Consider the following 12,496-nt stretch of genomic DNA (forward strand, 5'->3'; position numbering starts at 1 on the left):
TACAAGCCAGCGACTTTATCATAGACGGTCTTAGGCCAATAATTGCTTTCGTTAAATAAAACCTATAAAATACATTTCGAATTTCACTGCAGAGCCAAATGAAGGTCAAGAGAAAAGTCTGGTTCTTATACTAAACTGAATTAGAGAGAAGAAAACCACTTCCAGAAGTTCAGTAGAAGCAGCAAGAGCCCAGAGTTAAAAGTCCAAGTCTCAGAAAAGCTTCTGACCTGAGGTTTTTCTCAAGCTGAGTCAGCCCTGGGACATTCTACCAGCCGCCCCTCTAACGCTGCTCTTGCCGGCCCGACCTCCCCTCCCCCACCCGCCTTTTCCTTTCCCCACCAAAGACTGAGAGCCCCACGCTTCCTGGGTCAGGGTATTTAACCCTCTGACAGAATACTGAGGGAGAAAGGCCTTTTCCATTTTGAAGAAAAAAATTAAGTTAATGGAGAGAATTTCCTCAAATTTAAGTTTCTCTCACCAGTCTTATACACTTGCTAGCATTTACTAACACTTATTCATGCAAAAATCAAGTGAGAATCTGTCCAATTTAGCCCAAAATGATTGATTCCAGTATTTTAGGTTTAATGTATTTCACAGTTTTCTGGGTTTTTTTGGCAGAGTGCCCATAAGTTTCAGCTTTGTGGATAGTGGTGAGGCAGTTCCACTGCTGTGTCCCTAGAAGGAGAGGAAACAGGCCAAGATTTTGGGGGGTGAGCAGCAGAGTGGATTCTAGGGTTTTTTTTCTCTATTATGTCAAGCTCTAGATTAAGGGATAGCAAAATTTCTGTAAAAGGCCAGATACTAAACATTTAGGACTTTGAGGTCTGTTATCATCTCTATTGCAACTACTCAACTCTGCCACTGCAGCAGGAAAACAGCCATAGACAATAGTGAATGAATGGGTATGGCTGTGTGCCAATAAAACTTTATTTATAACAATAGGCAGCAGGGCCACATTTGACCCACAGGTGGTTGTTTGCTGATTCCTGCTCTAGATAACAGTAACTTCAAATGGAATGCTGACTTTGACAATGCCATAAAAGACAAATCTAAAACAATGCCTTGGGCTTCCCTCGTGGTGCAGTGGTTAAGAATCCGCCTGCCAATGCAGGGGACATGGGTTCAAGCCCTGGTCTGGGAAGATACCACATGCCACGGAGCAACTAAGCCCGTGCGCCACAACTACTGAGCCTGCGCTCTAGAGCCCGCGAGCCACAACCACTGAGCCTGCACTCTAAAAGGCTGCAAGCCACAACTACTGAGCCTGCGTGCCTAGAGACTGTGCTGTGCAACAAGAGAAGCCACCGCAATGAGAAGCCCGCGCACCGCAACAAAGAGCAGCCCCTGCTCGCTGCAACTAGAAAAAAGCCCATGCACAGCAACGAAGACCCAGTGCAGCCAAAAATAAATGAATAAAACAAATTTTATAATAAATAAATAAATTAAAAATGCCTTTATCTCCACCATGGTTTGCTATAAAAGTTACCATTCTCTGAGGGGAACAAGTATAAATAAGAATCCTTAACGATGAAGTAACAGAGTCATATTTGAGCCATAAAGAGGAAAATTAAGTACGTGTGTATTCAGGTAATGAAATTATTTTCTAATCCCAAGACTATGGGTGTGAGAAGAAAGAATATGAAGAGGAGAATCATTTAAAGCACTCATTTAAGGTTAATTTTTCATTTTCCACTGCCTGCCGTCAAGTAGGATGACTTACCTCAAATGATTATAAAAAATGGTTTCGCTTCTCTGATCAGAAGCTCAGAACAGTAACTATGGAGTTAGTAATGGTTTCAGTATTATTGCAAGTCATAATGGAAATGATCTGCACTATGGTAGAGAGAAAAAGAAAAACAAAGCTCAAGAATTGTTAATTAACTTTACTGTTTCTCCACAAATGCTAGGAGTATTAAAAACAAGATTGCTGAAGTGCAAACATCAGGGTTTAATGAACAATGGGATGTAATTGAAGTAACAGAGAATGACTTAATCGGGACGGTGGGTTGTTTAATTATGGGGATAATGGATCTTCTGAAAGGACCAACTAAATGGAACAGAAGGAGCTGGGGAGTGGAGGGCCCAGCGGCCGCGTTGAAGGAAGCTTGCAGATGAGGAACTCTTGCTAGGGATAGCTAGGGCTGTGTCAGAGGTGAAATATTTTACAAACCAGGATTGTCCGCAACGTGGTAACTATTGGGGGAAAAGCCTAGTGTGGGCTGGTGGAAACGTTCAATAAATCATAGCTGAGGCATCAAGATTTCTGTAAGCGAGTATCTGTGCTTTTCCAAGACTTTCTAATAATCTTAAAGACTTTCTCATAGATATGAGAACGAGGGCAATATTATGTTTGTCAGAACACTGTTTCCCAGGGCGCCAAGATGCTATCTCTGATACAGTCGATTGGCAGGCTCATTTCCTGGGTTTAAGAGTTCAAAAAACCATTTCTCGCTTAACTTTGATTATAAGTCAACCTTCTCTTGCTAATTCAGCACACTTGCCATGAGTTATTGGGTTTTCTCGTCGCCTCCTGAAAGTGAAGCAAATGTCCTTTCTCCCATGTGGTACACTTTCCCGGAACTGAAATCCTCAACCTTCACTCGATTCTCCGAAGTTTCAGGCGATCCGCTCCAGAACGACTCTATAGACACAGCCCACCCTAAGGGAGAGCCCGAGATCCTTCAGCCACAAAATCGAACGTGCCTGAAAGTTTGCAAAGGAGGAAAAACCTTAGAGCAATAGGGCTTATCTCTCTTCTAGCTGTCAACTCGGAATCCCTGGATGTTAGAGGAGTCGTGTGTGTGTGCGCGCGCGCGTGCGTGTGTGTGTGTGTGTACAAACCCTCCCCTGATGCTCCTAGCCCGGAGCAGGAGAATGTAATGGCAGTTTGCCTCACTGAACACCAGCCTGCAGTGCCTTGCTGGCGGAGGATGGTTTCTTCTGGCCCTAGAGGAAGTGACTTTATGGGGCTTTGCTTACATTTAAGAAATGGCAGAGGAATTTTCCTCCCAGGGCACAGCAAACAAAGAATTACTTCTTGGAGCCCATGTGTTAGTATAATGATTTCATGTATAAGCAACTGGCATGTTGCCTTTATGTTCTAGAAAACACCCTACACCTCAGGGAGAACACATCCTAATTTTAGAGGAGTGAAACCTGACTTTGAGGCTGTTAGATGAGGCGCTGTGGTTTTCACCATTTGGCCAAACAGGAGTTTGGGGGCCTCTTTTTAAATGTGTCCCAGCCACGGTACCAGGCTCTGTCATTTCAAGTTGTTTGGGTGGCTGCTCTTGATTTTTTTTCCCTGCCTTTTTTTTCCTTGAAAATATTTACACACACACACACACACACACACACACACACACACACACAATCGAATTCGTTCACCACACCTTGGTTTTCAAATACATAAACCATCTCAGCAAATTTAGAAAGTCAAGACTTCAGATCACTGGGTGTACATGCGTGGGGAAGGCGGGTAAAGTGAGAAAGGGCAGGGGGAGGTGGGAAAGAGAGGAAGGAAGAAAATTTAAAAGATGATGGTTAAGGCTGAGGGGACTTGCCTGAAAGGAAATGAAAAACCTTAAATTTTTTATATCGACCTTCTGCTAACATTTTGTCACACAAGCACAGACCGGATCAAGCTGCTCTGGAGCTTCCAGTATAACCATCCACCATGAAAGAGGTTTGGGGCGGGTCCAAGGAAAGGCATTAAAACTCAATTTCAAAGTCAAGGGCTCTAGAAACAAGTGGCCCACCCCTCTCCCAGTCTCAACGCTATCTACCGGCAAATCCGTGTTCGGAAAGGAAGATTTATGTGGATTTCTTAAAACATAATTTTCCGTCAACCTTTTCCCCAGGGGCTACAAAGGAAAAAAAGAATCCAAGTCGACACAAATGTCTTCAGCATCAAGAAACATTTTGATGATGAGTTGAGTGTTAACACATCAGAAACACATGGTCTTAATTGACTGTGAAATAAATAACGTTCCAAAATGAAAGGGGGAAAAGTGTTCCGACGTAAAGCATTAGAAAGGACTCAAACCTCAAAAGTTGCTCCAGGCATTTGAGTCCTCCCCACTCCCAGTTCCGTCTTCTGCTCTCCTCTCCTTCCTGTGCGGGTTCGTGTTTTCATGAAAGTGAAACACTGCTGGATTCCCCTGACCTATATTCACTTGCAAATATTTCTCTTTGGGAACCTGTGGGGCTCCTAAAATGTCTCAAAGTAAAAGCATGAACACCTGCATTAGGACCAAGGCCCTGGGTTTGAAGACAAGACCCTGAATCAGTAAAAGGAGAGTCAATAGGCCCTGATGCAAGTTCATCATTTGTCCTCCAGGGTACCAGTGGGGTTCCTCCTGCAGGATGCACATTAGAATTACCTGGAGCATTTAAAACATCTATCCGTGCCTGGGCTCCACCCCCAGAGATTCTGATGTAGTCAGTCCAGACGGAAGGCCCAGGCATGGGTCTATCTGGATCTGCATTTCTAACAAGCGCCCGAGGAGATTTGAATTAAATTTAATAACTCTTTACACTCATGTGCCCGGCAATGGTCTAAGTACTTTACAGAATATCAACTCTTAATTCTCACAACATCCATGAGATAGGCAGGTACCATGATCATCATCCCCATTTTACAAGTGAAGAGACGGAAGCACAGAGAGGTTTCCAAAGTTGCCCAAAGTCGCACAGCTAGCCAGTGGCAGAGGCTTGATTCAAACCTGCCTGGCTCCAGAGTCCACACTCAGTAACAACTATATCAGTAGTTCTCCCTGTGTGGCCCTGGACCAGCGGCAGCTGCAGAAAGCTCTTCAGAAATGCAAATTCTTGGGCCACACCCCAGACCCACGCAATTAGAAACCCTGGGGTGCTGCCTCCCAACTGGCATTTAATAAGCTCTCGGGGACTCTGATGCATGCTAACATCAGAGAACCACCGCACTCCACCCCCCCTCAGACACAGATGGGAGTAACAGACAGGAGTCAGACCTGGTGACCTTCTGCTCCGCCTCCCACCTTGTGGATGGCGGCCAAGCATGTGCCATGTTCAGTGGAGGGTCAGCTCCATCCAGCGGTGACCGAGGACTCGAAAGAGCTGATGTAGGGACTCTTCTCCCACCAGAGGACACAACCATAACATAGCCTACAGCACCATAGTGCCTTCTCCAATTAGGGGATGAATTCTTCCAGGATGACACCGCAGTGCTTGCCATCCAGAGCAAAGCCGCAGGAGCCTCGGCCCCTTTACTGAGCAACACAAAAACCCCACTGTAATTTTTTCCTCCTTCCCCACTAATGAGATTGTGAAGCAGCCCGGAATCTCTGCAAAAGCTAAAGATCAAACCAAAATACAGCAATCCCTTTTCCAAGTCTCTGTTAACAGAAAAGCACAAAAAAATCCTAAGTAATTTTGGAGATACTTGCCATGCTTGGCTCTCTCTCTCTCAAATTCCTGAATGTGCAAAAAATTGGTCTCTTTTCCTTTAGGAAAGGAAGAGAGTGGGCGGGTGGAGTGGGGACGGGTGAAAAGGAAGATCTTAAATGGGTGAAACCCTCCAGCAGCCAAGCAATCATCTTCCTGTCGTGATTTACAGCATTCCTCTAAAAATATCTGTGAGATCACAGAACGATAAGTGCATGACACCAAACATTTGTAACTAATCCATGAAAATAAAGTAAGGGCGTCATGTTGCAGGGGGAACACAGTGGAATTTGTCTTGTGTTATCGTTCTAAAATAAGACGGCCTCAATTTGGTTGAAATATATCTTCACACATTGTCTTCCAGAGCAGAGCCGTTTGAGAAATTCTGATTGCAATTATAAGCGCTGAGTAGGGAGTGCTTTGCAGTTCCTTTGCCGATGCTGAAAGCTACAAACCATCCTGATATTAAAATCTTTGGAAATGGAGGAGTACCCCAGGCATCATGACAATACTTTCTCCCCCAATCCGAGTAATTAAAATCTATTATGTGAACACGTGTTAATATTTTATCAACTACGGTTTTAATAAACTGAACGTATGAGGCCTCCTGTGGTAGGAATGATCATTTCAAGCGACGCTTCCCAACTCACTCTCTACCCCACCAGCTTCATCGTAAACTCACCACAGTGCTGAATTCCGGAACCTGCCACAGCAGCCAGTCCTCATTAAGCGTGTACAGGGCTTTGCAAGTGATTACATCGACGGGGCCCTTGTTTATCTTCTGGTTCAGAGTCGTCACCAGCAAATAGAACGGTTCTCCAACAGTCTCCTTGGAAAAGACGCAAAAGTGACAGTTAGCTTTCGGCAGAATCCACTGTACTTTCCAGAGGATCAAAGTTTCAGTTTATGGCCCTACGACAGGAGACAGGCGGCAGTGTTTTCTAACAGTCAACATGCACCTCCCAAGAAAATACACTTTGCTCCACTTAGGACTAGGAGCAAAACTCAGGAAACTGCCTCTTCTCCCCCAACACACACGCGTGTTCGCACACGCACATGCACACTCTCATGGCATTTACAGAGGTGATCATTCTTTTATGCTTAAGCTTCTCTGTGGTAGCCCAGTGCTCATCAGTTGGCCTAAGAACAGTTGGTAGAGATTTAACCTTTCTTTACATTCCTATTTAACTGCCCTTTTTTTTTTCAGCGCGCTAAAAATAAATGGCATGTAAAAAAATGCAGAACGATTAGCCTTGGTAACCAGAATAAACATAAAAACATTTTATACATTTACCTAGGAGGAAGCTTTTGGGTGTCAACAGCTTCTCACGAAGGAGGTGGCCTTCAGTTGCAGTCTGCAGCCTCCCCTCCTGACCGTGAGGCGGCCAGCCCCGGCTCCTTCCCAGACCCAGCCTGCACAGTCCCACCCGGGCACCTTTGCTGGTACAGGCCACAGTGTACCGCACCTCCTTCCCCTGGGCCAGAGCCGATTCCAGATCCTTACTCTAAGGATCTTCCCAAGCATCTGGCCCATCCTGATGACTTCCTTCTGCACCTTTTTCTGGACCAGGGGTGGCCACCCCTGCTGTTATTGAAACGCCTGAACTCTGTAGTCACTTCGCGCTTGAATGGACCCTGAGGAGCCCAAGGGGGAGGCTTGTGTGTTCCTGCTTTCATGCAGCCTCTCAAAGCATGTCGCCCTGGCTTGACGATCCATCGTGTAGTATTTGCTAAGTAAATAAACCCTCTGTAATCAAAAGGACATTAAACTGAATTTAAGGGGGAAGAAGAGCCAGGCCCAGAACCAGCAAGTCCAACTGCCTCAGTGATGACGAGAAGCCAGCCACGTGACTAGGGCTTGAAGCACCAGTTTACAAAGTCAAGCTTCACAGCCAATGCATCTGGCTTGGAAAGGAGGGTTCCACTGGCTCTCTCACCTGTTTTCCCTTGAAGAGGTAAGCTAAGACGTCTTTGAGGTCTCTTGGATCCCACCCCTACCCGCCCCGTACCATCCTCTATACTGACTGCAAAAGCACAGCCCTCCCTGGTCCCGGGCTTCCTGTCACTCCTCTGCTGCCCTCCCTGCCACTGGGGCCCTGTATCACTTTCCTCTCCCCTCCTGACATGTCCTGGAGTCGCTTCCTTACTGTAGGACAGGGTTGGAATGTTCAAAAATTTCCCAGGTGGGGAGAGCGCTGGGACTAGAACATGACATTTCAATTCTTATGAGAAACTTCCTTTATTTAGAGGTTCACAACCACACTGCTCTCGTCTCTCTCCCTCCACCCCCTTAGGTAATATCCCGACCGTAAACCTAGAACCTCACTTCTCTCTTTGCTTCCAGCCCACATCAGAGATGGGGGTAAGTGCCCTTGGGAGGGGGCTGGAGGCACCTGCAGAGGTCGGCGTTAGGGGGCCGGTGGGCTCTTCTGGGCTGTGTGGAGTGACAGCTCCAGACTCGATGGCTCTGTGGTAAGAATTCTCCACAAGCTTGCAGCTAGACTCAGATTAGTAACATCTCATCTGGCACCGTTACCCACACCCGTGGTTCTAAACCTGGATAATCATCACCAGAATCCCTTGGGACTCTTATGAAGAATTCAGATATCTGGGCCCTACTCTAGACACGGAATCTCTGGAGATGAGGCCTGGGCATCTGTAGTTTTAACACCTGCCGGGGGATCCGGATGCGTGGCCAGCTTAGGAAACGACGGAGCCACGACGTTTCTTTGTCACCGCTGAACACAAGTTCTAAGTTAGTCATACCTGCTGGCGGCTTGGGCGTCTCATCAGACCAGGGTGCACACAGCTTCCCAGGGAGCCGGCCTGGGGCAGAGCCCCGTGTATGGAACCAACCCTGCCCTTCCCATCCTGTGATGGGAATTAAGCTTGGCCCCTTCACCATCCTTTCCTTCGTGAGACCAGACTCTCTGACCACGGCTGAGCTGTAGGCTTCTGCACCTGTGACCTCATTCCAGCCCCAAATCCCTCCCTAAGCCTGGAAGAAGTGAGCTGCCTTCCTGGGGAGGCATTAAGCCGGGTGGCTAAGAGCTCCCTGGTGCTGTCACACGAGCTATGGGATCTTCCTCTATGGGAGGAAGTCTTGTCTATCCTGTGTGCCCCAATTCCCCAGTACGCAAAACGGTCCTAAAGGTTCTCACCTCACGGGATTCAGTGAGAAAAAGGAAGCAAAGCTCTTAGCATGGTGGCTGGCACATTCAATAAATGGTAGTTATTATGATTACTTGACCCACAGGGCCTTGGAGGCACAGAGGAGGAAGTTACCTGGAGGTCACAGTGCTCGTGGCACCCAGGCCGATGTTTGGGAGGATGGGTAGAGCAGGAGGGCCAGGCCGTCAGAGTCCCACACCCTTGGGCACCTGGTTGGGGAGGTCCGGCCCTGCACGTCAGAGGGAATTATTCCACTGAAAATGAAAGTATCGCCGACGGGCCGGATGCCACTTCCTCCCAGGGAGCACGCTGGCCCCTCACCACCCCAAGTGCCCAAGACACTCCTGAGTCAGCACTGCAAAACCTTGACGAGGAATCCTCTGCTCAAGGGGGCCATTTGGACTCAGAGCGCAGATTCTGGGGACGCCTCGCCTTTTTAACGCCCAAGAGCAGCAAGGGCAAGGCTCTGACTAGGCTTCGAGGGCTCAGAAAAAGAATCACAAGGTCCCAGAGAAAGAACTGGAAAGGGAGTTAAAACCAATGGCCACGCGCCTCATTTGGTGGGTAGAAAACGGATGCCCAGATGGAAAGGGCCGTACCTGGAGCCACGCAGCAAGCTGGGGCCGAGATGAACTTACAGCCCGAACCTGCTGCTTCTAACCAAGACTCCTAGGCCAGCGCTCCTCCCACTGCCCCCAGGTTCTCAAAGGCTGGGTGGTGCAACCACCTGCAGGAATTTGGAAACGTTGACTGCTGCGCCCCACCCTGAGCTTCTGACTCAGTGGCACGGTAGGTGGTGAGGCAGGAGCTGCCTTTTGAGACTGAGACCCAGGAACTGGGTGAGGGTCCTGCTGCCTCTGTTTCAGAGCAGCTGCGGCTGAAGCTAGGATGGAGGAAGCCAAAAATATTCACCCCAGAAATAAGCGCTCCACATCTCCCCAAAGTGTGTGATGATTTATACCAAGTAAACAGCAAAGAAGGCAGATTTCATTAATCTTAATAAATAGGCATTGCCTTGGGAGAGAAAAGGGTTGGTTAAAAAAAAAAAGGTTGTGCATCTACTTGTAAGATTACATTAAACATTAAACTAAGCACAGTCTATTTAAGGCACTGCTTTTTGGATCTAAACTTAAGTAGCACTGTTAAAACCTGTGGCACAGCAGTGTATCTTATTCAAACTTTAATTAGATTTCAGAACTAGCTACAAACACACAATTATGTAGTTTTGCTGGAATCTGGATGGCTGGTGAAATTGAAGAAGGATAAGAGCGTCCTGCACCAGGGGCCTCGGAGGGCTGAATGAAGCCTGGGTTCAACAGAACACACTTCCTTTCCTACTAATATTTCATAATAATAATGGGCATCATTTATGGAGTGCTTACTCAGTGCCAAGCAATTGGATACATTTTCTCATCAGTGCTTCAGAACAGCCCTAAAATATTCTTCCTCCAGTTGTACAGGTTATAAACCCAAGGCTCAGGCAGGTCAAGAAACCTGCTTGGGGCCTCTGGTAAGCGGATGGAGTCTAGATTCAAACCGGGCAGCGGGCTCCAGGGCCTATCCTCTTAACCAATGGAATCTGTGCCAAGTTCACATTTGAAAAGATTTTAAGATTCAATTAGATTATAACCATGTTCACTTAACTGTAACAAAGTGAACTCAAGGGGCGGGCGGCTTTTTGGAGACTTGCTTTCATATGGGATAACTGGTTGGAATTGAATGTAATTAGCTTACAGAGAGCGTAGCGGTAGGTAAATGGCTATTTCCAAGATGCTTCAGAGGCCCTGAAAACAGTGTGTTTCCATCAGCATTTGAAATATGCCCTCCACTCAGCACACGTTCATTAACCACGTGAAGGTGGATGCAAAAGTCAAGGGGTATAAAGTTTCAGTTATGTAAGGTAAGTTCTAGAAATCTATCATACGACATTGTGCCAATAGATGACGCCGTTTTGTACACTGAAAAATCTGTTAAGAGGGTAGGTCTCACGTTAATTGTCCTCACTACAATAAAATTTTTAAAAAGTCTTACTCGAGGAAATTCTAAATGAATTGTACTTGCCTAGGCCAGTTACAGCAAAAAACAAATTTTATTTTCCCCTCCATGTGCTCCTAGTAAGGACCAAGACTAAAAGTGGTTAAATGCTGACACCACAGAGTGCTCAGGATTTATCCTGGCAAAGACATCAGCATCTGCTAAAAACAGCTGCCTATACAGTCAGCTCTGACGCCACCAAGGGATGCGACACTTACCCGCAGAAAACCAGAAAGGCAGACGGACATCCAGTTTGTGAGGAGCTTTTCCACCACGGACTCTGTGCGTCTCAGCATGAGCTTAGGCTGCATGTTACTGCACTGCTCCATCAAGTCCCTGGTCAGCACCTCGAGGATGCTGGTTAGGTAGACCAGCTTAGTTTGCAGTGCAATGGTTAAGAAGGAAGCAAACAGACACCTATTTAAAAATAGAGCCTTGGTTACAACAGCCAAGACACGGAAGCAACCTAAGTGTCCATCAACAGACGGATGGATCAGAAGATGTGGTACATATATACAATGGAATACTATTCAGCCCTAAAAAGAAGGAAATCCTGCCGTTGGCAGCAACATGGATGGACCTTGAGGGCATCATGCGAAATGAAATAGAGAAAGACAAATACTGTATGATCTCACTTATATGTGGGATCTGAAAAAAAACAAAACAAACCTCAAACTCAGAAAAAGAGATGTTTGTGGTTATCATGCTGTACACCTTAAACCTATACGGTGCTGTATATCAATTATATCCCAATAAAACTGAAAGAGAAAAAAAAAGAAGATATACAGATGATGGAAAAAAAGCATATTGAAAAAAACCAGAGTCTTGATTAAGCAGGTTAATCATCAGCTGTGGCTTGCCTGGTGCCGATAGCAGTTTCCAAGGAAACTTGAGGGGTCAGGCAATGGGATGCTAACGGGGTGCTGCCCTGTGGGTGCTTTTTTTTAACATCTAAGTTTCAACTACCTTTGTCCTCGATCCATAAAAACCACACAGCAATGTTAACTTCCGGTCATTTTATATGGTTTTCAGCATTTTCTAGTTGACTTTAAACTAGAGCGGTAACAAGAAGTGAATGTCTTCCCTGAATTTTCAGGGTGTTTTTAAAAATAGAAAACAGCACACTTCTGCTTTTTGACTCAGGACTCATGTGTTTTCTTGGTATTGGGTTTTTTTAGGGTGCTTTTTGAGGGGGGGTGTCACATGTGTGTGTGTCTTCAAAATAGAATTTGTGTTAGAGCGTTGTGATCTGAAATGGAAAGAAACATCAGGACTGCATGGTGACCCAAATCAACCAGCCTCTGGAGAGATGCATGTCCTCAGATACCAAGCTCAGGTTGTAGTTCCAAAACAAAATGAGAGGCTCAGGTTTTATTCTTTCTGCTTAATGGCTTTCAAAGTATAAACAAATGGGCTGATACCTGTCCTTCACTGAAAAGTTCTTCTGCTTTTCAAGAGTGTGGATGACAGTAACAAGGAAACTTTTATTACAAATTAGGGCATCCAAAGCTGTGAGACTTTCATTCTTGTTGTTGGCATCTCTGTTCTGAAAAAAATATAACATAATATAGATAATATATAAACTTAAAGTTAGAAAGTAGATCCACAATGGGTTTTCCAAGACAATGAATTATTTAATATCAAATTCGTGATCCCAAAATACCCACAATAACAATTCAAAGTAATAATGGAGATGATGATAACACTATGAAAGTCAGGCAGTCATGAGCGAAAAATGAAAACTTATAGACTTACATGCATATCTTCGGTGAAGATGTGTGTGAAGCCACCTGACTGAGAGGAAGGAGACACTTTTATTATTCATAACAACCAAAGGAAATGAAGAGTGTATTTTTGTCACAATACC

At 45.8% G+C, this 12,496-nt stretch overlaps 1 protein-coding gene across 1 annotated transcript in view; it reads right to left on the reverse strand.

Annotated features, from left to right (window-relative positions):
• The window catches only part of PLXNC1 (plexin C1), a 141,882-nt gene that overhangs the window by 30,307 nt on the left and 99,079 nt on the right, over positions 1 to 12,496 (reverse strand). Inside the window, exons 18-21 of the mRNA XM_079937189.1 lie at positions 12,385 to 12,423; positions 12,051 to 12,175; positions 10,848 to 11,046; positions 6,107 to 6,253 (exon numbers count right to left, since the gene is read on the reverse strand). Of these exons, the coding sequence (XP_079793315.1) occupies positions 6,107 to 6,253; positions 10,848 to 11,046; positions 12,051 to 12,175; positions 12,385 to 12,423 (510 nt within the window). The remainder of the gene's footprint in view (positions 1 to 6,106; positions 6,254 to 10,847; positions 11,047 to 12,050; positions 12,176 to 12,384; positions 12,424 to 12,496) is intronic.

This window comes from Stenella coeruleoalba (genome assembly GCF_951394435.1).
Source record: "Stenella coeruleoalba genome assembly, chromosome: 11".
In the NCBI taxonomy this organism is placed as follows: domain Eukaryota; kingdom Metazoa; phylum Chordata; class Mammalia; order Artiodactyla; family Delphinidae; genus Stenella; species Stenella coeruleoalba.